Source organism: Euleptes europaea, chromosome 15 (genome assembly GCF_029931775.1).
Source record: "Euleptes europaea isolate rEulEur1 chromosome 15, rEulEur1.hap1, whole genome shotgun sequence".
Taxonomy (NCBI): domain Eukaryota; kingdom Metazoa; phylum Chordata; class Lepidosauria; order Squamata; family Sphaerodactylidae; genus Euleptes; species Euleptes europaea.
In genome coordinates this window covers 48396925-48422841 of record NC_079326.1, presented here as the reverse complement: position 1 = coordinate 48422841, position 25917 = coordinate 48396925, and the positions used below count along the sequence as shown (strand labels likewise).

The following is a 25917-nucleotide window of genomic DNA, read 5'->3' as shown; positions in this document are numbered from 1 at the left end:
ATCTTGATGAACTTGGGGTATGGGTGGACCGTAAGTTAAATATGAGCAGCCAGTGTGATGCAGCGACAAATAAAAAGCTAATGTGATCTTGGGGTCCATCAACAGAGGCATAACATCCAGATCGCAGGATGTCATAGTTCCCCTGTACACTGCATTGGTCAGGCGAAGAAAATTAACAGATTCCTTTGGTTTTTGACAGGTATACAGAAGGGAACGAAAACACAGGCCATGGTTTAAGGGTTATCATCCATATCCTTTGATTCTACCAGTGTGCACCAGTGTTACTAGAACATTTGGATTTTTTTTTTTAATATTTTGCTTCTTCTACAAAAACCTTTATTCCAGGTGCTGAGATACCTGGGAGATATGCGTGCATGCTCACGTCTTTATGACCGCCGTATCATGCTGCTGTATGGGTGCGCAAGACGGTTCCTCACCTCGTTCGACCACAAGAAGCTCTCTGGAGTTCTCGTATCAACTGTCCAGCGCATTCCGGCTCTCTGCTGGCTGCCCGCAGCAACGCTTTCCGGAATGTGTGTTGGCATTTCCGTTGGCGCGATTCCGCTCGCTCCAGGCGGCAGAGGTGCTTATATTTCTGCTGGAAGTAAGTGCACAGTTGGGAAATGCGAGAATGCCTGCCGGGGGCGTCATCGTGGCTGTCCAACCTGGGAATAGGAGGGAGGAAGGAGAGAGAGAGAAGTCAGGGAAGGGGGGGTTCAGAGGTCACATTATTATGAAATGAGCATGTGCACAGAATTCTTTTTAGCCTCATAGAATCATAGAGTTGGAAGGGGCCATACAGGCCATCTAGTCCAACCCCCTGCTTAATGCAGGATCAGCCTAGAGTCACAGAGGTTCCAAAGCTGTGCTCCAAGGAGCACTCGGTGCTCCGCGAAGCATCTCCTAGTGCTCCATGAAGAGACTGGAAAGAAAAATACTACAGTCGTTTGATTTAGTACATAGGTGCTAGGTGAAAATTAGTGCTCCGCAACAAATTTCTCTCCTGAAAAGTGCTCCATGACTCAAAAAGTTTGGGAACCTCTGGCCTAGAGCATCCCTGACAAGTGCTTGTCCAGCCTCTGCTTAAAGACTGTCAGTGAGGGGGAGCTCACCACCTCCCTAGGTAGCTGATTCCACTGCTGAACAACTCTTACTGTAAAAAAAAAAAAAATCCTAATATCCAGCCAGTATCTTTCCACCTGCTATTTAAACCCATTATTGCGAGGCCTATCCTGTGCTGCCAACAGGAACAGCTCCTGCCCTCCTCTAAGTGGCAGCCCTTCAAATACTTCAAGAGGGAAATCACATCCTCCCTCAACCTCTTCTTCTCCAGACTAAACATTCCCAACTCCCTCAGCCTTTCCTCACAGGGCTTCCACATAGGCTCAGGCTGAATATAGGGAGGAATCATTTCCATTTAAAAAAAACACCTAAGAATTTTCACAGTAAGAAGGTCAGTCATTTGTATTACTGGAGAGGTCATTCATTTAACACCAAAATCGCATTTCCTTAGGACACAGCCATGTGTTATACATGCTGATTTCAATGCTAATGGCAGGCGTTATAGTGCCACAATTAAAATGTAAAAAGGGTGTCCCTGCACCTTCACGCAGGAGCCTGGGCCTGGTGACCCCTCTGTACACTTGCGGGTGGATCCCGCGATCTATCGGCAGAAAATGCTGATGGCTGCAGTTCTTCCCCGCCCCCTGGCAGCAATTCCTGACTCGGGGAACAATTTTAAGATCATTTCTTGGACCTTTACCGAACAGAATTTCAGCAGCAAAGTGCTTTGGCAAATAAGGATGAACCGGCACACCATGACCAAAGCATCAACGTCTATTTTTGAAAAGAGCAAGCAGCACCTTAAAGACTAACAAAATTTCTGGTAGGGTATGAGCTTCCATGAGCCACAGCTCACTTCTTCAAATATAGAAAAGAGCAAGAGTCCAGTAGCACCTTAAAGACTGGCACAATTTCTAGTAGGGTATGAGCTAAGTGACCTGTGATTCATGAAAGCTCATACTCCACCAGTAATTTTGTTAGTCTTTAAGGTGCTACTGGACTCTTGCTCTTTTCTACTGCTACAGATAGACTGACACGGATACCCATCCTGATCTATCAACATTTATTGGGTGGGATTTAACAGTTTTTTGCCACTAATGGCCCCTTCCCCAAAGCCATCCTCTGGCAGAAAGGTCACTTGAGCCAACGAAAGGCACTGCTGTTAGCAGAATGGACCTACGGGATCCAACCCTGGGCCTTTGCAGGTTCTCATCAAGAGGTTCAGGATTAAACTTTATTCGATAAAGGATACAATTTCTTCCTTTGTGATCCAGCAGCATCACCTTTCCCTTATTCCCCTCCAGAACAGCAAGAGAGATTAGAGACTGCTCCTTGCGATTCCGTAATTTCTCATTCTCGTGCAATGCAACCATGTGCACTTACTGACTCCTTTCATATCTGAGGGCTTCTCGGATAGACCAGGCAACCTGGTATGGTGAACTTTGCTCCCATTCCTCCCATTCTTCGCCACTGTCTTCAGACCAGTCCAACCCTGGAAAGCATGAAATTAAAAAGAACATTCTCAACTGTTCCCAAACATCCATGAATTTCTTGGGGCAGCACACGTGACATACGTAAAGGCTGCCTTCATCTCTATTTGACAAAAAACAAAAGGGGGAAGGAAAGACCCAACCTAAAACCAAAGCTGGGTACCCAAAGGTTGGGTGGGGAAAGACTCAATTGTGTATAGAAATGTGTTTATTTTAAGGAGCTGATATCTAGGTTAAAAACATTTTAAAAAATTATATTAAAAGAAAGCACAAATGGCAACTAATACAGATTGATAATCTAAAATCACAATCCAAATGCGTTCTGGCCCCCTGGCCTTCATCAGTGGTCTAATAACATCACTTATAATGCACACCAATACAAATTACATCTGGAGATTGAGACTGGGAAGGGCAGCCATGAAGGAGCTAGAAAAGATTCTGAAGTGTAAGGATGTGTCACTGGCCACCAAGATTAAGTTAATTCATGTCATCATATTCCCTATTACTATGTATGGGTATGAAAGCTGGACATTGAAGAAAGCTTATAGGAAGAAAGTAGAATCCTTTGAAATGTGGTGTTGGAGGAAAGTTCTTGTAGGTTATCCGGGCTGTGTAATCGTGGTCTTGGTATTTTCTTTCCTGACGTTTCGCCCGCAGCTGTGGCAGGCATCTTCAGAGGAGTAACACTGAAGGACAGTGTCTCTCAGTGTCAAGTGTGTAGGAAGAGTAATATATAGTCAGAAAGGGGTTGGGTTTGAGCTGAATCAGTGTCCTGCAAAAAGTATCAATGGTAATGTGCTAATCATTGTCCTTTAAGTATCAAGATAATGTGCTAATGAGGGTGTGGTATGTTAATATGGAACCATTGTATCCTGAAGTGATCTGTTAATGTGTGAAATCCAAAGCTAAGGAATTACGGCTCATTCACTTTGCAGCGCCTCTACAACGGCGGCGTTTGACAAGCAGGCCCCTGTTGACGAAATTTGCCACGCAGCCACGTGGTCAAACGTATCAACATTCGTCAAGCATTACAAGATCAGTACATGGTCATCTGCACAGGCGGCCTTCGGCAGCAGGGTCTTACAGCACGTTGGGGGGGAGAACGCATGACCCACCCTGATGGGAGCTCTTATAGGTCCCACAGCTACAAGATGCCCGAGCCTCAGAGGAGAATGGAGCCTTGACTACTTACCGTGGGGGCTCCTTCTCTTCTGAGGTGGAGGGCATCTTGCCCATTACCAGTTCAGGGCCCTCCCCTTTGGGTTAGCTTCTGCCCCCCGGGTATTCACAAAGACCCTGGTGACTGTTATGGCCACCCTCAGACAGGAGTCTATCCAGGTACATCCGTACCTGGACGACATCCTGATCTGTGCACAATCCAGGGAACAATCCCGGGCTCATACCAACAGTGGTACAGGTCCTTCAAGACCATGGGTATTTAGTGAACTTCGAGAAAAGTTCCCTCAGCCCCTCACAATCTTTGGTACACCTGGGAGTATGGATAGACTCTTGGAAAAATACTGTATCCCTGTCCCGAGAGAGGGTGGAGAAGATTGTCAGTCAGGCATCTTCGGCAGCCAGCTCCAAATCAGCCAGGCTAATATTTAGCTTTGGATTTCACACATTAACAGATCACTTCAGGATACAATGGTTCCATATTAACATACCACACCCTCATTAGCACATTATCTTGATACTTACAGGACAATGATTAGCACATTACCTTTGATACTTTTTGCAGGACACTGATTCAGCTCAAACCCAACCCCTTTCTGACTATATATTACTCTTCCTACACACTTGACACTGAGAGACACTGTCCTTCAGTGTTACTCCTCTGAAGATGCCTGCCACAGCTGCGGGCGAAACGTCAGGAAAGAAAATACCAAGACCACGGTTACACAGCCCGGATAACCTACAAGAACCAATGAACTCTGACCGTGAAAGCCTTCGACAATATTTTGGAGGAAAGTGTTACAGATACCGTGGACTGCCACCAAAAAAAAAAAAATCAGTGGGTTATAGATCAAATCAAGCCTGATCTGACCCTAGAAGCTAACATGACTGAGGCTATGGTATTTTGGTCACATGAGAAGACAAGAGTCACTGGAAAAGACAGTCATGCTAGGAAATGTTGAGGGCAGCAAGAAAAGAGGAAGACTCAACAAGAGATGGATTGACTCAATAAAGGAAGGCACGGCCCTCAATTTGCAAGATCTGAGCAAGGCTGTCAAACATAGGACATTTTGGAGGACATTGATTCATAGGGTAGCCATGAGTCAGAGGCGACTTGACGGCACTTAACACATTCCAGCATTATAGCAAAATAACAACAACAACCCAGGTATGTATGTAGGGATGTATTCCTATTTTACTCTGTGCCCAATATATTCTGGGCTTTATCTGGTTCATACAGGTATGCACACCTTGTATGGAAAGCTAACACAGCCCAGAAAAGAACAAGCAGAAAGTATTCCACAGCAGTGGGCTCTTTAATTTTATAAATTTTATAGAATATATTGGGCACAGTCAAATTGGAATACATCCCTACATAAATACCTGGGTTGTTGTTATTATTTTAATAACAACAGCGTGGTGCAGTGGTTAAGAGCGGTGATCTGGAGAACTGGGTTTGATTCCCCACTCCTGCACGTGAGCAATGGAGGCTAATTTGGTGAACTGGGTTGGTTTCCCCACTCTTACACATGAAGCCAGCTGGGTGACCTTGGGCTTATCACAGCTCTCTCAGCCCCACCAACCTCACAGGGGGTCTGTTGTGGGGAGGGGGAGGTGATCGTAAGCCGGTTTGATTCTTCCTTAAGTGGTAGAGAAAGTCGGCATATAAAAACCAACTCTTCTTCTTTGTCGTCACCCTAGGACAGGTGGAAAGTGCCATCAAGCCCTGTAGGGTTTTCACGGCAAGGAACATACAGAGGTGGCTTGCCATCACCTACTTGCATAACAGCCGTGGACTTCCTCGGGGGTTTCGCATCCAAGTACTAACCAGGGCCGTCCCTGCTTAGCTTCCAAGATCTGATGAGACCGGCCAAGCCTGGGCCAATGCTCCCTTATATGTTAACCATAAACATATGAATGAGAACTGGAAACAAACAAAAACAAAAACGCTGGGGCTCAAGAAATTCTCCACCAACCTAAATGTGGAAACAGGTCAGCGTCCAGCTGCTGCTTCTGAGTGCACAGTTTCACCAGTCTCTGTAGCCGGCTCATACAGGATGAGTGCGGAGAGAAGGCGGAGGCTTTCATGAGGATCCTGTCGGCCCTGGGTGGGTCTGGGGCCGGCGCCCTGGAGGGGTGCGGGAGAGGCAGGGGTCTCTTGTTCGACAGCTGCCTGGCTTGTGCTATAGTGTGTGTGGTGGGCGCCACTCCCTGCATTGGTAGGCTGGTGTTCTGAGGCTGAGGTGACTTGCAGACTAAGCCCTGCGGTAGCCCTGCTGGCTTTAAAGCGGTCGGCAGAGGTGAGAGATGGGAGAGCGGCGGCTGCGGCGGCGGCTGCAGCAAAGGTGCAGGGAGGGGGCTAAAGTGCTCTTGGCGGACCCGCAGGATCTCTGTCTCCTTCTGGCGCTGTCGGTTTTGGGCCAGCTTGCTCTGCAGCTTCTTCTTCACGGTCACCCCTTTCTTGAGGTCCTCGTCTTCCTCGTTGAAAGCGAAAGGGTCTTCCAGGTCTGCGTCCAGGTAGTGCAGAGGAAGCCGAGCCCCTGGTGGAGAGAGGGACATCCCGTCCAGCCCGTTGGGCATCTTCAAGGCCAGCGGGGGAACCGTCAGGCTGAAAGCCATGGAATCCACCTGATGCCGAACTTTCACCTCTTCTGCCGGATCATTCTTTTTCTTCCTCTCCTTCTTCGGGATGAACCCGAGAACCTGTAGGTGACTGTTGCAGTACCTTTGGGAAGCAGAAAGAGCAATGTTATTTCTCTCTCCCCTTCAAAATGCTTATAAATGGCGGGATGGGACTTAGAAAGCAAAAATGAATGAATGAAATTAATCAACACATAATTTAAGGAAGGGTTTTTTTTGGTATTCTTGTTCATGCAAAATATGGATGGAGTAAATTTAAATAAGCATCTCCCGCAGTCTAACCAATATAGACAATATATATATGACCCATACATAATATCACTATCATATAATAGGCATTATCTAACTATGCATTAGATATAATGGACAACTAAAGAGAAAATTAATATAGTAGCTATAGAACTTAGTACTAAAATGCTTGATCTTTTGATATTAGTTAATGGTCTTTCTTTATATTAAATGTGTATTCTAGATGTAAAAAAAAGGTAAAGGTCCCCTGTGCAAGCACCAGGTCATTCCTGACCCATGGGGTGACATCACATCCCGACGTTTTCTAGGCAGACTTTGTTTACGGGGTGGTTTGCTAGTGTCTTCCCCAGTCATCTTCCATTTACCCCCAGCAAGCTGGGTACTCATTTGACCGACCTCGGAAGGATGGAAGGCTGAGTCAACCTTGAGCCGGCTACCTGCAACCAACTTCTGTTGGGATCGAACTCAGGTCGTGAGCAGAGCTTGGACTGCAGTACTGCAGCTTACCACTCTGCGCCACGGGGCTCTTCTAGATGTATATTAAACTAATGGGCATGGGCTGGAATATCAGGGGCGCCAAGGTACAGGGAAATTTAAGCACAATTGCTTGGGCACAAAAATGTTGTTATTAATGTTTCTCCCCCTCCAATTTTTCCCCCATCTTCTTTTTTCTGTATCCCTTTATAGAAACAATAAATAAAAATTATTTTTTAAAAATAAGCATCTCCCGATTAATTGTAAACTTCCAAACGAAACAAAATAGAAATATGCTTTGAATTACAAGGTGGGGTGAGGGAAATTACATTAGCTAAATTCCAGGCACAGAAATAATGTGCTTCCAATTTAATATGAACACCAGAACATTTGCAAAGATTTAAGCCTGGATTTATAGAGAGCCCATTTATGGGAAAACGTGACATTTAAGAACAGCAGAAGCCTCTCAATGCGATCTTTTTCTTACTATAATAAAAATAGCTGTGTTAGGTTTAACACATTTCTCTGAAAAATCTACATCCCTAACACTCCAATCCTATGCTTGAAGACGAGACAAAGCTCACAAATTACCAGCCTGCTTTATCAGTCCAGGTCATCCTTTAACGAAGTTTTTATCTTTCTTCCAATGTTGCCAAGCCAGAGAAGAAAGAGACGCTAATACATAAATTGTAAGCCTCAAATGCCCTTAGTTGTATCGTGGCATGGCCCCAACCTTCAGAGCATTTCAGTTCTCAAGGTAGGATGTGGCAGAATTAAAACTCAGCTGGGTGTTGAAAATGAAGGCGGCCTGTGGTTCCAGAACCCTGGCCAGCAATCCACCGAGCTAATGAACTAGTGAGAAAAGGCCATACTTGTACTCTGGAGGTTGAGGAACCCATTTTGGGGGATAGATTAATTTGAATTGGGCACTGAGGATTTGCAGTTGGAAGTTATTGCTCATTATTTGGATGGCCGCGAGTCAACTGCCACTGTGTTTTATTAATGCCTGAATAGCACATAAACACATGAAGCTGCCTTATACTGATTCAGACCCTCAGTCCATCAAAGTCAGTATTGTCTACTCGGACCCGCAGCGGCTCTCCAGGGTCTCAGGCAGAGGACTTTCACATCACCTGCCTAGTCCCTTTAACTAGAGATGCCTGGGACCTTCTGCATGCCAAGCAGATGCTCTACCACTGAGCCATGGCCCTTCCCCAAAAGCTTTCAAGAGTCACATGAACACATGAAACTGCCTAGTACTGAATCAGACCACTGGTCCTTCAAGGTCAGTACCATCTAGACTGGCAGCTAATCTCCAGGGTCTCCGGTGGAAGCCTTTCACGGAGATCCTTACCGGAGACGTCGGGGATTGAACCTGGGACCCCCTGCATGCCAAGCAAAAGCTCTACCACTGAGCCACGGCCCCTTCCCATCTGTGTTTCCCCTGCTTAGGAAGTATCTTTATTTGAAGGATACTCCTTGTCCCCTTTTTTGGGTGGGGTACTCTGTATCTTTGGTTGCCCGGAACTGGATGGTACAGGCTAGCCTGGTGTCATCAGATCTTGGAAACTAAGCAGGTTTGGCTCTGGTTAGCATTTGGATGGGAGGCCACCAAGAAAGTCCAGGGTTGCTATGCAGAGGCAGGCAATGGCAAACCACCTCTGTTTGTCTCTTGCCTTGAAAACCCTATGGGGTCGCCATAAGGTGGCGGCGACTTGGCAGCACTTTCCACCACCCTCTTTGGTTAGGAGGTCAATAAAATCATCCTCTGGGTAAATATTCTTTTGCCTCCCCTCTTCTTCCCTGGAGGTCTATTACGCTTTGCCAGGCCTGCATATATGAAGGCATAGTTAAATTGTGGAACTCCCTGCCCCAGGATGTGGTGATGGCTGCCAACTTGGAAGCCTTTAAGCGGGCAGTGGACATGTTCATGGAGGAGAAGGCTATTCATGGCTACTAGTAAAAATGGATACTAGTCATGATGCATAACCTATTCTCTCCAGGAACTGAGGAGCATGCCTATTATATTAGGTACTCTGGAACACAGGCAGGTTAATGCTGCTGCAGTTGTCTTGTTTGTGGGCACACAAACCTAGAGGCACCTGGTTGGCCACTCTGTGAACAGACTGCTGGACTTGATGGACCTTGGTCTGATCCAGCATGGCCTTTCTTATGCTCTTATCATTATGTAAGGCTAAAATATCCCATTGGAATAATCGTCTGGGATTTACACATATGGGGACGCTTACACACACGTATTCCCACACAGGTCTCCTTTTGGGTGCCGTGTCCTTCCCCACTGCTCACCTGCGGTCCTCAGATTTGGGAATGGGGTTGGTGCAACGTTGGCTGTTGTACTTGGCCACATATTCACATTGCTTGAAGGGGGCGGTCTTGTCTTCCAAAACGTGCCGGATACAGAAGGCGTAGCCGTTGAGTCGCCTCTGCTTGCACAGTTTGGGGCTGTACGAGCACAGCGGCTTATTGTCAACCTCAGAAAAGTGTATGTGTTTGCCTTCATACATCACGTGACTCTTTTCCTTGTGAACATCAGCTGAAAAGAGCAGAACGGAAAAAATTAAGGGAAAAAAAGAAAAAGAAGAAGAAAGTTTCAGTTCTAATCCATTTGTTAGGGAACCAATTACCTGATTTTAAATCTTCTGTACCATGTCACTGTTAGCAGAGAGAGCCCCAGGGATACCACTTTCCTGGAATGATGATGAGTTGAGATGAAGCAGATTGTCTAAGGCAAAAAACGCACACACACCCCAAAAAAAAACACCCAGTTAATGATGGTGTACGAGAGAGAAAGGACCGTACCACCTAATGGAATAAAAATGAATTAATTCAATCACCCCAGTTCTATTATTAACCGGAATGCTCGCCTAAAACTTTGCACGCACAACATCTTGCTGAAGATTGTATCCGAGGACATCCATCCTTCGAAGATACTCTACTGAATTCTACCAGCCAAGAATGGGGAAGCTGACGTCCTATGCTCCATAAATGTTGCAGTTCTGAGATCTGTGTTACGGCCTTTAGTGTATCAAACCAGGGTTCCTTCAGAAACTGTAGGATTCAGCTAAAAGTCTTCTAAGGATGTAAAATAGATATCACATGTAAATTTGTGCAGCCAAAGCAAAAACCAAACCCATGCAAGAAACACGGACAAACATGTGGACTAACCATTTTTTCTTGGAGAATCTGAAAAGAATGCTAGATGCACATTTTTCATTCTAGAGAATTTGTTTGTGCCTGAAGATCATTCTTGTGTTGGATCCAGACCACAGTGGCAGTTTCCACAGATTCCCGCCTCCCACTGCAGATCCCCCCCTGCCATTCCTCTGGGTTCCGTCCCCCAAGGGCAGCACTTCATGGAGATCAGCAGGCTACAATGGGAAGGGAAAGGCATGGAAGTTCCATTCTGCCATTGCAAAATTTAGTCTAGATCCATGGACTTTGAAGATCCCAATTCTTCATAGAATCATAGTTGGAAGGGGCCATATAGGCCATCTAGCCCAATCCCCTACTTAATGCAGAGGTTCCCAAATTGTGCTCCAAGGAGCACTTGGTGCTCCGCAAAGCATCTCCTAGCGCTCTGTGAAGAGACTGGAAAGAAAAATACTACTGTTTGGTTTAGTATATAGGTGCTAGGTGAAAATTAGTGCTCCATGACGAATTTCTCTCCTGAAAAGTGCTCCATGTTTCAAAAAGTTTGGGAACCTCTGGCCTAGAGCATCCCTGAAAAGTGTTTGTCCAGCCTCTGCTTAAAAACTGCCAGTGAGGGGGAGCTCACCACCTCCCTAGGTAGCCGATTCCACTGTTGAACAACGCTTACTATAAAAAACGTTTTCCTAATATCCAGCCGGTACCTTTCCTCCCGCAATTTAAACCCATTATTGCAAGTCCTACTCTCTCCAGCCAACAAAAACAGCTCCCTGCCCTCCTCTAAGTGACAGCCCTTCATATACTTAGAGAGCGCAATCATGTCCCACTTCATTCTCATTACAATTGTCAGAAAGTAGATTTGAAGCAATGGTGAAATTTGTGTGCTTAAAATTAGGCATTTTGCACATCTAAATGAACAGCTTAATTTTAAAGACCACATGTGTAGTTAGTAGTTCTCCATCAGGCAGACCTACTAGTCCACAGAGGATTAAAAATTATAGGGCATGAACTGGAAACCATTTCAGAGAACATGAAATATTTTCTGCCCAGCTTTGCTTACTCAACTATTGGTGTAATCCTAAGAACACTTTCCTGGCAGGAAGCTGCCTTATACTGAATCAGACCCTCGGTCCATCAAAGTCAGTATTGTCTACTCAGACCGGCAGCAACTCTCCAGGGTCTCAGGCAGAGGTCTTTCATAGAATCATAGAGTTGGAAGGGACCACCAGGGTCATCTAGTTCAACCCCCTGCACAATGCAGGAATTTAACAACTACCTTCCCCCACACACACCCAGTGACCCCTACTCCATGCCCAGAAGATGGCCAAGATGCCCTCCTTCTCATGATCTGCCTAAGGCCATAGAATCAGCATTGCTGACAGATGGCCATCTAGCCTTTGCTTAAAAACCTCCAGGGAAGGAGCACTTACCACCTCCCGAGGAAGCCTGTTCCACTGAGGAACTGCTCAGATTGTTAGAAAATTCTTCCTAATGTCTAGATGGAAACTCTTTTGATTTAATTTTAACCCGTTGGTTCCGGTCCGACCTTCTGGGGCAACGTCGCCTACCTGCCTAGTCCCTATGGCTCTCTCCCTCACGGGGACCCTAAGTGGCTTACAGCATTCTCCTCTTCTCCATTTTATCCTCACACCAACCTTGCGAGGTGGGTGAGGCTGTATGTGTGTGTGACTGGGCCAGTTCCAGTGGCAGAGTGGGGATTTGATCCCAGGTCTCCGCGATCCTAATCTAACATGCAAACTACTACACCATGGAATTAGATTATCCTTCCAACTGAAGTCTAGGAACAGGAACTGTTTTGGACATGAAGGTATAACAAAATCATTGCAATTTGTTGATTTTTTTTTTTTTTTTGCAGAGGTAGCTTGAAAATGCATACTTCAGCCTGCCAGACCACTGAATCCCAAAAGAACTTGATCTGCCTGTGTGTAATTTACCAAAAAGACAAGTTTGTTCAGACATGTTGGAGATGTACTTTATGCAACCATCACAAGCAGTTTTATGAGTCTGAAGAGGCTGTCTCCCAATTTTCCCGTCGTCCACAAATAACTCTTTAAGTAAATCATATGTAGTATGCTAAAGAGAGCACAAATAAGTTTAATATGCTTTGTTTTTCTTAAAATACAGGTACGACAAGTAAAGCTATAAGTTTAATAATTTTAAGGGGAAAGTGAGTTATAGAAGTATAATGATGTTTATGGCAGTTAAGAATGGCATATTATAAAGTCTACTAGAAGTTAGATAGAAGAATGGTTTAGAAATTAAGATTCCAGTGTTTAAGAAAAATGCAAACAGAATATGGGTGATCTGAATTGTTTAATTAGAATATAATTTTGGGATAGACGGTAGAAATAATAAAGATATGTTATACCCAGGACCATTTAGGACTGATTCGCATGTATGCAGATGCAGAGAGCCACCTTGGTGTAGTGGTTAAGAGGGGTGATTTGGAGCGGTGGACTCTGATTTGGAGAACCAGGTTTGATTCCCCACACCGCCACATGACCAGCGGATGCTAATCGAGTGAACTGGATTTATTTCCCCACTCCCCCACATGAAACCAGCTGGGTGACCTTGGGCTAGTCACAGCTCTCTTAGAGCTCTCTCAGTCCTGCCTACCTCACAAGGTGTCTGTTGTGGGAAGGGAAGGCGATTTTAAGCCGGTTTGATTCTTCCTTAAGTGGTACAGAAAGTCACCATATAAAAACCAACTCTTCTTCTTCTTCTTCTAGGCTTTGGAGGTCACATGGAACATTTTTAGTCCTTGACTCAAGGCTTATCTCAATTTCTCTCTCTCTCTCTTTTTGCAAATTATGCACACATTGAACCAGCTTATGCCATCTGGGGTTCAGAATTCCATAGCAGATTCAAGCAAACAACTTCAAGGAAGATCTGCACTACTACTGTATTAATTTTTTCAAGTATACAAAAACAGCACAAATTTACTCACTATTATAATCACTTTCTAGTGTCCGAGCCCCGTATGCACTATTTAGACCTGATCTGAGCAGACAACATCAAAAACACGGCGGCCTGCTTTGGACGGGCTGGATAAACTCTAAGAAAAGGCAAAAAATGAACAAGCTGTCGGTTTCTTAGTCACACTCGAATGTTGGGAACTGTTTGTGTGTAGACACAAACACAGATGCTCAGCATTGTCTCTGGCTCTTAGGAGCCAGAAGAAATGGTTTCAGTCCTTGAGGAAGAGCTGAACAAATGCAAAGCGCTGTGCTCCCCCCTCCGCCTCGCCTATAATTCTGGGGAAGCGGCTGTATAACTGAATGACAGCTCCGGTCGCCAAATAATCCTTTACCCTAGTTTTTGGCCCCACATGAATACATGCACAAATGCACATTCAAAACCAGTAACATGGATTAATGGTGTTGCTTAGTTTTGAACATACGTTGGAGAGTTAGTGACAATACCCTACGTCTGCAAGCACCAGATCCCACCACAACCTGACCCTGAAACGTTCAGATCCAACTTCCTATATTAACATTTGGATCCTTCTGTAGTGGGCGTATTTTTCCAGTGGCGATTCTCCATGCAGCACTGTGCCACTGCTAAGTAGAACAGAATCACTGTAGAGTCGTCAAAAAGGAAAAGCGAGCACGCATCCTTCAAGGAGATCCACTTAAAACACACTCCAAGATTTCCACAGGTCTCGTGAACGATGGCTTATTGGAGCAATCCACATTGTTGAAATGCCTCTGGCAAACTGAGACCCAGATTATGCCACAATCCTTTTTAACACCACGGTCCCTAAAAATTTCTAGTTGGAAATAAATCTAATTGAACTCACTGGTGCAGTTAGGGTAATGTTGAACACATGAAGCTGCCTTATACTGAATCAGACCTTTGGTCCATCAAAGTCAGTATTGCCTACCGGTAGGTTCTCCAGAGTCTCAGGCAGGGGTCTTTCACATCACCTACCAGCCTTGTCCCTTTAACGAGAGATGCCGGGGACTGAACCTGGGACCTTCTGCATGCCAAGCAGATGCTCTACCCCTGAGTCACAGACCTTCCCCTGCTGTGTTAGACTCTGGAGTCAAGACTGAGTGATCTTAAGAAACCACAAACACCCTCTTTACTGGTAATGTACTTCAAATGTGAATGCCAGTTGTAAAGCTACAGCCTACATCCAGGGGACCCCAGCTGAACTCTTGAACCAAGGCCCTGGAATTTCCATTGCAAAGCCTGGCACTGCTGAACAAATTCACCGAACCTCACTTACAGGTAAAGAGGTACAGAACTGAAGCTCTAGGGTCGGATCCAGTCAACTTTTTTGCTTAGCCTTCCCCAACTCCCCTATTTACTGCAGCCCCTATCCCATATGGCTATTGTCTGTGCAGGGCCCACAATCTCAAGCACAGCCATTTTGGATGGCCAAAGGAGCCCCCCCCCCTTTTCACCAGCGGAAAAGCCAGCTGGATCTGACCCCTAGTCTTCAAAGACTTTTGCTTCCTAGCTCGATGTTCAGCTCTGCCCTCTGCAGTATTAGAAGGAAAATTCAAACAGACTCCCCTCTCACAAAGGCTCTGTCCCTGAAAGAACATGTCCTTCTTAGGTGCAGCTACTATAAGGAGGATAGGGAGAAGATTCTTGGCCCTCTTTTAAGAAAGAGCACTGGTTACCCTGAATCTGTTAGAGTTAACATCCTTCTTAAGGATGAATTTTCTCAGGTAACAAAGTTAGCGGCCAAGTTTCGTAGAATAATATTTAATTATAGGAAATCTAAATAGAAGCGAAAAGTTGTAGAGGGGATTGGTTGTTTAAATTTATATTGTTGGCCAGTTTTTAACAGTTTCAAAGAGAGTAATATTTTGTATAGTGTTTTAACCAAAATGTATTGTTTTATACTGCCGGTTTGGGTAAGGCAATGTAATGGCAAACATTTTACATTTTGTCTAAGGACTGGAATAATAAATTAATCAAGCCTTTTACTTCACATTCCGAAAATCAGTCCTGAAATCAATTCTATAGTTGCAGGTATTCACTGCTACACATTTCATGTAAGCAACAACTATTTATTTACTTCATTTATATTGCACCTTTCTCCCCAATGGGGATCTGAAGCAGCTTATATTTTATCCTCATAAAAACCCTGTGAGGTAGGTTAGGCTGAGTGTGTGTGACTGGCCCAAGGTCACCCAGCAAGTTTCCATGGCAGAGTGGGGATTCGAACCTGGGGTTCTCAGATCCTAGTCTGACACTCTAACCCAGGGGTGTCGAACTCATTTGTTATGAGGGCCAGATATGACATAAATGTCACTTGGTTGGGCCGGGCCAAGCCTCGCCAGCCCAGATTGAGAGTGGTGGGGAGGGTGGATGCAGGCCAGATAATAGCTGTCAAGGGGGCAGATCTGGCCCGTGGACCGTATGTTTGACACCCCTACTCTAACCACTACATCAGATAAGATGGTTGAAGGACAGCTGCTGGAACAACGTTACTCTTTATGGGAATTAATGCCACCATCTAGATAACTTAGAATTACTGTTGTACTACGTGTTGTTTTAATATTAATTTAGTGATTTTAAAATTATTGTATATTATGTATTAGTGCATATGCCTATTTATATTTATATATCTTATGATGTTTGGTGCCCTGGTCCCGGCTCTTGTCAGGGGAGGGCAGGATATAAATAAAATTTATTATTATTATTACACCACACTGGCTCTAGGATCTAAGCATGCTAGCCATGGGCTCAAAGGTCTCACACACAAATGAGATCCATGCGCACATATACATATGGCCTCTGTCACTCTTCAACACCCATAGCACCTGGCAAACTGATTTCCCCCCCCCCCATAGTTGTCTTACACAACTGTAATTATCTAGGAGCAGCTCTTGATAAAGTCTGTACACCAAGCATGGAGTAGAAACAACTCGCTTCTGCACATTTACAGGGAAGTAAGTCCAGCTGCGCCCTGACCTGGATGGCCCAGGCTAGCCTGATCTCGTCAGATCTCAGAAGCTAAGCAGGGTCAGCCCTGGTTAGTATTTGGATGGGAGACCACCAAGGAATACCAGGGCTGCTGTGCAGAGGAAGGCACTGGCAAACCACCTCTGTTAGTCTCTTGCCATGAAAACTCCAAAAGGGGTCGCCATAAGTCGGCTGCGACTTGACGGCACTTTATACACACACACAAGTCCAACTGCGTCCAACGGGACCACAGCCCTAATGCGAAAGTTAAGTTTCACTCATATTAATAGGAGTTAGTCCACATTATGTATCTAGAATTAGAATGAAAATGATTCATATCATCTTGCGCTCAGTACCAACTCCCACATATCAGAAAGATGTTAATTTAATCCCTGTAGCATTTTTCTCATTATCATCTGCAACTCTATATTTGAACACTTCAAGCCATTAAAAATAAAAAAAACCTCCAGAAACTACATGTGACAAAACTGCCCCCATTCTGTCTTTCTAAAACTAATGCAGTTTTAAAGTTTGCACAAAAGGTAGGCTGGTAGAACCAAAATATTCAGTTTAAAAAAGTGTGCCCCCTCACTGACAAGACTCAGATATCCGTTATTGGAGACAAGTGTTCCTTTCCCCCACAAAACACAATGATACTCCTTGCTTTAGGGGATTCTAACCATTATACCACTTTGCAGAACAAATAACCCCAGAGTAGTATTTACATTAGAGATATCCCTACTTCAGGGGAGAGGGTGGGAAGGCAGCACTGTATACACCAGAGTTTCCCAAACCTTTTGAGTCATGGAGCACTTTTCGGGACACAGATTTGTCACAGAGCACTAATTTTCACCTAGCACCTATATACGAATGATAGTAGTATTTTTCCCCCCCAATCTCTTCATGGAGCACTAGGAGATGTTTTGCGGAGCACCAAGTGCTCCTTGAAGCACAGTTTGGGAGCCTCTGGATACGCCAATCTAGTCAGACCTCAGAAGCTAAGCAGGGTCAGTACCTGGATGGGAGGCTACCAAGGAAGATTCTGCAGAGGGAGGCAATGGCAAACCACCTCTGCTTCTCACCTGTCTCGGAACCTGACAGCACTTATGTACGTACATATGGAGTAATCACCATGTGCGCAGACATAACTTACTACCATGCACATACAACCTATGGACCACCATTATTTTATAGCTCAGTGGTAGAGCATCTGCTTGGCATGCAGAAGGTCCCAGGTTCAATCCCCAGCATCTCCAGTTAAAGGAACTAGGCAAGTCGGTGATGTGAAAGACGTCAGCCTGAGACCCTGGAGAGCCGCTGCTGGTCTGAGTAGACAATACTGACTTTGATGGACCAAGGGACCTTCAGCAGAAGGCAGCATCATGTGATCATGAGATTTTTTAGCGCTCTCCTACTTTCCTGCATTTCTGATCAGAATCAGAGATGCGGTAAAGTTCTCTGCTCCCCAAAGGCCAGTGCTCAAGGTAACCAGCACCCTATACGATTGCTTGCCTAACATGGCAAGCCAGTAATATTTGTCCGAATTCGCCCTGGCCCAGTACTCAATACTAACAGCACCTAAGAACTACTATACCTTGTGTCACAAACTAGTTTAGACCAAATATTTTCTAATTTAATACTATTGAAATGGGATTGGCAGAACAATTCCTTAGGGGTGAAGAACAGCTCGTCCGCAGCCTAGTTTGTTGACCCTAGACACTCAAGTTTTTGGATAGATAGTTATGTTTTGTGTCCACAACCTTACAAAACCTTGGAAAATTCTGGTTCCTACAGGCTGATCGAGACCTTGCTTGATCTTGCGGCGTTGCTATCTTGTTCCCACTGTGTGCTCTTTCCACCCACTTTTAATTCATGCAATGCAGAGTTGAAATTTAATGATTTGTTGTATCAGGGCTGTATTAGGAGCATTTTGCCACGCTGGTGCAATACCACAGTGAAGTGTTCTCTGGGCCCATGACAACAGTTTTTGTTGCTGCTCTGAACCAAAAGGTTTTGCACCGGATCTAATATGTTTAAAAAAAACCTGGCTCACCAAAGCCATAGGACTGACTTGTCAAGCGGCTTACATCCAACCACTTCTATTACTCTAAGCTGAAGGTTGGGCCATTAGGCAAAGTGTTCACCCTATAAGGGGTTAATTAGCTTTTCGAAAACTGCAGCAAACAGCCCAAACAATTATTGCTTTATTCGATGACTAGATTAATTTCTATAACCTAGTGAACATCTCTCTTCATACGCAGGATGTTAGAAAAATCCGAGCCCCCCTACCCAAAACAGCAAAAGTATCTGTTAATTTAAAGTCTTCAGTGCACCTTGCCAATTTTTGTATCCCTGTAACATATTTAGTTATTCTAATGAGGCAAACATCTAAATGAGTGTGACTAGGATTTCAGCCTGGGTGGGCAGGGTGGATATACTCTAAATCAAACATCAGCCGTTATATACAGGGATATTTAATAGCTGGGTATATAAGACAGTTACATATGAAACTTAATAAAAACCTAGTTCTTGACTTATGAAGATAGGAATGCATCATTTTATCAGAGCAAAATACATCTTCTGAAACACTTACGAAGGAAAACTTATGAAACACAATGAAGCAAAATCCCGGAAGACTTCAATGTTATTTTGGGATTTGTTTTTAATACAGCTCTGTGATAGTGTAGCTCGGTCTCAATTCTGGCAGTACCATCCGAAGCAGAGTTACACCCTTCTAAGTCACAGGCTTAGAAAGGTGTAACTCCACTTATGGGCTTAGAAAGGTGTAACTCCACATAGGATGGCACTGTGAATCGCTTACAATGAACTACATCAAAAAAAAATTCTTCAATGCAGTTCTAACACCATATACGTTTTAGGGTGGTTGAGTTGTAATTTAGGCCCACCTTCTTAACCTCTAACATACTTCTTGTCTTCCTGCATAACAGTATTCTTAAAATGTCAAGATTGACAGTCTCGAACTGAACTCCGCAGAGAATGCAGAATGTCTGAGCACTTTGCACAAGCGCATTTGAAGCCAGGCTCCTTGCCAAGACAGAGGAGCAAAGGACCCACAATTCAGCTCAGGATCAAACTCCACTCTTCCGTGATTGAGGTCTGGTTGGCCAAGAAATGCCTTCCATTAAACTTTTCAAACATTCTCCCAATGAACTTGATTTTTCCCTATGGAAGGAAAGTCTGCTCTGCATGCAAACCGAGAGCTGGGATCTAAAGAGCTACACTTGCGGACACCCATGGCCTTGTGCACGCTCGAAGTGCGTTTTTAAACTTTCTTTTCCAGAGAATGACAAGTGCCTAGGCCTTATCACAAGCTGCCTCTGAAACGCTCCCCAATTTCAGAAGGTGTTTCTTGTGCGGTTCAGGAAGCTGAAGTCTAAAGACCAGAGAGCTAGCATGGCGTAGCATCGGACTATGATCTGAAATGACCAGGGTTCAAATCCCCCTGCTGCCATGGTAGAAGAAGAATAAGAGTTGGTTTTTATTTGCCGACTTTCTCTAAAGAATCAAAGTGGCTTACGATCACCTTCCCTTCCCCTCCCCTCAACAGACACCCCGTGAGGTAGGTGGGGCCTAGAGAGCTCTAAGAGAGCTGTGACTAGCCCAAGGTCACCCAGCTGGCTTCATGTGGAGGAGTGGGAAAACCAACCCGATTCACCAGATTAGCATCCACTGCTTCAAACCACCGCTCTTCACCACTACACCAAGCTGGCTGGAAGTTCACTGGGTGACCCTGGGCCTGTCACAATCCCTCAGCCTACCCTACCTTGTTATTGAACACATGAACCTGCCTGCTACTGAATCAGACCCTTGGTCCATCAAAGTCAGTATTGTCTGCTCAGACCAGTAGCGGCTCTCCAGGGTCTCAGGCAGGGGTCTTTCACATCACCTACTTGCCTGGTCCCTTTAACTGGAGATGCCGGGGATTGAACCTGGGGCCTTCTGCATGCTCTACCACTGAGCCATGGCGGAGGCAGGGAGAACTAAGTGAAAAGTTGTTTTGGGTCCCAATCAGGGAGAAAAGCGGGATGGAAAGAAAGACATAAGCATAAAAATAAAAGAAGTAATTCCAAAGACACCTAAGTGCACAGAACCAAATACACAATTCTCTGGGTCCTGGCTAAAAGTTTGTAAAGTGGATTAAATGAACATGCTGTGGACATCCCAAATATCCAGTTGTTAACAAACAGCTTGGAAACGCCAACCTTACGCTGACCTCCACGGAGATACAACCCGACTCCCCAAAACCACATTGTACCCACATACAATCTACAAAGCGTAACAGGTCCAATATCTGAACCTGTGCCAAGGGGTGCAGTTTTCAATGTACCAGCTCTGACCATGGCACCAATATAATGCTATCTGTGGCCTCAAAGAATATATTCGCAGTACCACACCATTTCTACCGCATGAGACCGGAGGGCTTGGCCAGTAAATAATTGATTTTCCAGGCCAAGCAGAGGGCTGTGGCTCAGTTTGTAGAGCCACTGCTTGGCATGCAGAAGACCCCAGGTTCAATCCCCGGCTTCTCCAGTTAAAGGGGCTAGGCAAGTCAGCGATGTGAAAGACCTCAGCCTGAGACCCTGGAGAGCCGCTGCCGGTCCGAGTAGACAATCCTGACTCTGACGGGGCCAAGGGCCTGATTCAACATAAGGCAGCTTCACGCGTTCATCAGCCCCCCACGCCTGGCACCTCTCACCCACCCAAAAAAGAGTGGAGTTTGACCCAGAAAGCCCGGCACGTGTTCGCGTGGCTGGATTCCCACTGACAGCACCGCCAAAAACTGTCGAAGTGGGAGGGTGACGGACACCCGGGGATGGGGAGGAGGAGGGGAAGCATGCCGCCAGCCACCCCACGCCCGCCCCAAATAAACGCATCCCAACCAGCCGAGGCTGCGGTCAAGCGCTGCAAAGTCCTTTCTAGGGTGATTCACAGTGGGTGGCCGTGTTAGTCTGTCTGCAGTAGTAGAAAAGGGCAAGAGTCCAGTAGCACCTTAAAGACTAACACAAATATTTTCTGGTAGGGTATGAGCATTCGTCCAGCAGCACCTTAAAGACTAACACAAATATTTTCTGGTAGGGTATGAACTTTCGTCCAGCAGCCCCTTAAAGACTAACACAAATATTTTCCGGTAGGGTATGAGCTTTCGTCCAGCAGCCTCTTAAAGACTAACACAAATATTTTCTGGTAGGGTATGAGCATTCGTCCAGCAGCACCTTAAAGACTAACACAAATATTTTCTGGTAGGGTATGAGCTTTTGTCCAGCAGCCCCTTAAAGACTAACACAAATATTTTCCGGTAGGGTATGAGCTTTCGTCCAGCAGCCTCTTAAAGACTAACACAAATATTTTCCGGTAGGGTATGAGCTTTCGTCCAGCAGCCCCTTAAAGACTAACACAAATATTTTCCGGTAGGGTATGAGCTTTCGTCCAGTAGCACCTTAAAGACTAACACAAATGTTTTCTGGTAGGGTATGAGCTTTCGTCCCGCAGCCCCTTAAAGACTAACACAAATATTTTCCGGTAGGGTATGAGCTTTCGTCCAGTAGAACCTTAAAGTCTAACACAAATATTTTCCGGTAGGGTATGAGCTTTTGTTTAGTAGCCCCTTAAAGACTAACACAAATGTTTTCTGGTAGGGTATGAGCTTTCGTCCAGCAGCCCCTTAAAGACTAACACAAATATTTTCCGGTAGGGTATGAGCTTTCGTCCAGTAGAACCTTAAAGTCTAACACAAATATTTTCCGGTAGGGTATGAGCTTTCGTTTAGTAGCCCCTTAAAGACTAACACAAATGTTTTCTGGTAGGGTATGAGCTTTCGTCCAGCAGCCCCTTAAAGACTAACACAAATATTTTCCGGTAGGGTATGAGCTTTCGTCCAGTAGAACCTTAAAGTCTAACACAAATATTTTCCGGTAGGGTATGAGCTTTCGTGAGCCACAGCTCACATGAGCTGTGGCTCATGGAAGCTCATACCCTACCAGAAAATATTCTTGTTAGTCTTTAAGGGGCTACTGGACGAAAGCTCATACCCTACCGGAAAATATTTGTGTTAGTCTTTAAGGGGCTACTGGACTCTTGCCCTTTTCTACTACTTTCTAGGGTGTACTTTGCAACATCTCGGTGCCAAGAGGCCCTCTGCCTCCCCCCACCCCAAAGACTCATCGCTTGGCACCCTTTGCTAACCCCGCCACCGTGGGCAGGGGGGAGAGACCAGCAGCGAGGGGTGTGTGTGTCTCGGAGAGTTCCCACGATCCTAACAAGCGTGGGTTCGAATTAACGTGGAGGGGGGGGTTGTTGTTTTTTGGGGGGGAGGTGGGGAGGGAGAGTTGCAAAGGCCGGGGTGGGCCGAAGCGGGTCCAGCGGGGAGGCGGCTTGGCTGCGCTCGGAGGAGGGAGCGCGCCGCGTCCCTACACGCGTCGGGGTCCCGTGTGAATGCAGCCGCGGGGAGCCAGCAGGCGAGGTTGCCCGAGGAAGGGGGGGGCGGCGGCGAAAATTAAACTTTCGGGCCCGGCCGACCCCGACCCCACGGCCTCAATAAGGAGCGGGGCAAGGTTATCCCACCCCCGGGCCCGAAACTGAGACCGAACTTATAATAAATGTTAATAATTTGGCGGCCCCGTCCCGAAATATCCCTCCTTCCCCCCCCCCACGACCGGCCTCCTCCCTCAGCCCGGCCGCCGCCCCCGAGCCTCGGAGCCCCCTTCGCCGCCGCCCCCCGGACCCCGAAGCAGCGCGAAGGCGGGAGGGCGTCCCCTCCGCTTGTGGGGGGCCGAGACCGGGGCCCGGGCCAGGCCGGAGCAGGGCCCCGCGGAGGCGGGGAGCCGGGCAGGCCCGCGCTGGGCCCAGGCCTCTTCCCCACGGCTCCCCCCGACCCGCCGCCCCTTCCCCCTCAGCCTCGGGGCCTCCTCGGCCGTTTCGGGGCCTCCCGGGCCCCCGCGGCCTAGGCCTCCCCCGGGATCCCCGGCCTGGCGTAGCGCGCCCGGCCGCCCGCCCCGCCCGCGGGGCGCCGCCCGCCCCTCTACGCGAGCCCGGGGACGCAGGCCGGGCCTGGCTTACCTTTCCAGCTGCCTTTTTTTCCCCCCTCTCGCCTCTCCCCCCGTTTCCCTCTGTCGGGCGGGCAGACCGGAGCTTCCTCCCCGGCAGAGGGACCGGGCAGTGGGGCTCGGAGCGGCTCCGGCGCTGCTGTCGGTGTCCCCCCCCCCTTTGGCTCGGAGGCAGGGGAAAGGGGGGAGAGGGAAGAAGAAGAGCCCCCCGACGAGGTTCCCCCCCTGCTTGGAGGGAAAAGAGCTTTGCACGGGGAAGCGCTCTTTCATTTATTGAACTAAAAAAAAAAAAAAAGACTACAAAGTGCACGAGAGGGGAAGGTGATTATTAAAAGGGGGGGGGGGAAATCCCTGAATATGTTCCCCCAGCAAAGAAGGCAGGGCTGCCGGGGCTGCTCCAGAAGAGAGAGCCTCGCCAGCCTCCGACAGCACCACTACAGGCACCGAGAGGACATAACACCAGAGAAGCCGGCTCCTCTGCCCTCCGAAACGACAACCTCCCTACCATCTTGGAGGTGGGAGAGACGGGGAGAAGACGGAGAAGGAGGGTAAAGGACCAGCAGAGGCCCTTGGCGAGGGGGCAGCTTGTGGGGGAGAAGTCTGGGCCTGGCAGCTTCTTCCTCTTTCTTCCCTCACACCAAGGCGACTTTAGTAGGACAGGGCAAGAGTCCAGTGGCACCTTCAAGACTAACAAGAATGTTTTCTGGTAGGGGATGAGCTGCTTTATTATTATTATTATTTTTATTTTAAAAAGCAGGCAGGTTTTTCTTTATTATTGTTATTCCCTCCCCCCATCCCTGAAGTTTAATAACTTTTTAGGAGTTTCTTGGAGAAAGCACGGCACAATCTTTCACCTTGGTTAGTGGGGTAAGTAGGCGGCAGTGGATTCTTTATTCTTAGTCCCTTAGGTATGATGTTGAGTCTTCTGCATTTGGTGAGAAAAATGATGTCTGCCTGTACCTGTGCAAGTTTCTTCACAAGGTTGATGGATTTCCATTCTGTACTGCTAAATGTGGTGCCTTCCATGAAGATAATTCACAGTGGGTAGCCGTGTTAGTCTGTCTGCAGTAGTAGAGAAGAGCAAGAGTCCAGTAGCACCTTAAAAACTAACAAAAATATTTTCTGGCAGGGTATGAGCTTTCGTGATTCACAGCTCACTTTTTCAGATCTGAGTCTTCTGCCTGTACCTGTGCTAGTTTCTTCACAAGGTTGATGGATTTCCATACCATCTTGGAGGTGGGAGAGACGGGGAGAAGACGGAGAAGGAGGGTAAAGTACCAGCAGAGGCCCTTGGCGAGGGGCAGCTTGTGGGGGAGAAGTCTGGGGCTGGCAGCTTCTTCCTTTTTCTTCCCTCATACCAAAGCGACTTTAGTAGGAAAGGGCAAGAGTCCAGTGGCACCTTCAAGACTAACAAGAATATTTTCTGGTAGGGTATGAGCTTTAGTAGACTTTAGTAGAAAAGGGCAAGAGTCCAGTAGCACCTGAAAGACTAACAAGAATATTTTCTGGTAGGGTATGAGCTTTAGTAGACTTTAGTAGGAAAGGGCAAGAGTCCAGAAGCACCTTCAAGACTAACAAGATTTTTTTCTGGTAGGGTATGAGCTTTCGTGAGGCACAGCGTGAGCTGTGGCTCACGAAAGCTCATACCCTACCAGAAAATATTCTTGTTAGTCTTGAAGGTTCTTCTGGACTCTTGCCCTTTTCTGTTACTGCAGACAGACTTAACACGGCTACCCACTGTGAAAGCGACTTTAGTCAGTGCTTTCTCTTGGGAAGCCCTCTTGCAACTTTAAAAAAAGGAAAGGTGGGCAACGAATATTTTAGTAAGTTTTCCCTCCTCCTCCTCCTCCTTTATTATTATTATTTTTATTTTAAAAAGCAGGCAGGTTTTTCTTTATTATTATTATTCCCTCCCCCCATCCCTGAAGTTTAATAACTTTTTAGGAGTTTCTTGGAGAAAGCATGACACAATCTTTCACCTTGGTTAGTGGGGTAAGTAGGCGGCAGTGGATTCTTTATTCTTAGTCCCTTAGGTATGATGTTGAGTCGTCTGCATTTGGTGAGAAAAATGATGTCTGCCTGTGCCTGTGCAAGTTTCTTCACAAGGTTGATGGATTTCCATACCATCTTGGAGGTGGGAGAGACGGGGAGAAGACGGAGAAGGAGGGTAAAGTACCAGCAGAGGCTCTTTGCGAGGGGCAGCTTGTGGGGGAGAAGTCTGGGGCTGGCAGCTTCTTCCTCTTTCTTCCCTCACACCAAAGCGACTTTAGTAGAAAAGCGCAAGAGTCCAGTAGCACCTTCAAGACTAACAAGAATTTTTTCTGGTAGGATATGAGCTTTAGTAGACTTTAGTAGAAAAGGGCAAGAGTCCAGTAGCACCTTCAAGACTAACAGGAATATTTTCTGGTAGGGTATGAGCTTTAGTAGACTTTAGTAGAAAAGGGCAAGAGTCTAGTAGCACCTTCAAGACTAACAAGAATATTTTCTGGTAGGGTATGAGCTTTAGTAGACTTTAGTAGGAAAGGGCAAGAGTCCAGAAGCATCTTCAAGACTAACAAGATTTTTTTCTGGTAGGGTATGAGCTTTCGTGAGGCACAGCGTGAGCTGTGGCTCACGAAAGCTCATACCCTACCAGAAAAAATTCTTGTTAG

At 46.4% G+C, this 25917-nt stretch overlaps 1 protein-coding gene across 1 annotated transcript in view; it reads right to left on the bottom strand.

Annotated features, from left to right (window-relative positions):
- The window catches only part of INO80D (INO80 complex subunit D), a 36682-nt gene extending 13383 nt beyond the window's left edge, over window positions 1-23299 (bottom strand). Inside the window, exons 1-6 of the mRNA XM_056861356.1 lie at window positions 23280-23299; window positions 9737-9834; window positions 9399-9645; window positions 5705-6453; window positions 2446-2554; window positions 438-665 (exon numbers count right to left, since the gene is read on the bottom strand). Of these exons, the coding sequence (XP_056717334.1) occupies window positions 438-665; window positions 2446-2554; window positions 5705-6453; window positions 9399-9616 (1304 nt within the window). The 5' untranslated portion in view covers window positions 9617-9645; window positions 9737-9834; window positions 23280-23299. The remainder of the gene's footprint in view (window positions 1-437; window positions 666-2445; window positions 2555-5704; window positions 6454-9398; window positions 9646-9736; window positions 9835-23279) is intronic.
- Between the last annotated feature and the right edge of the window lie 2618 nt (window positions 23300-25917).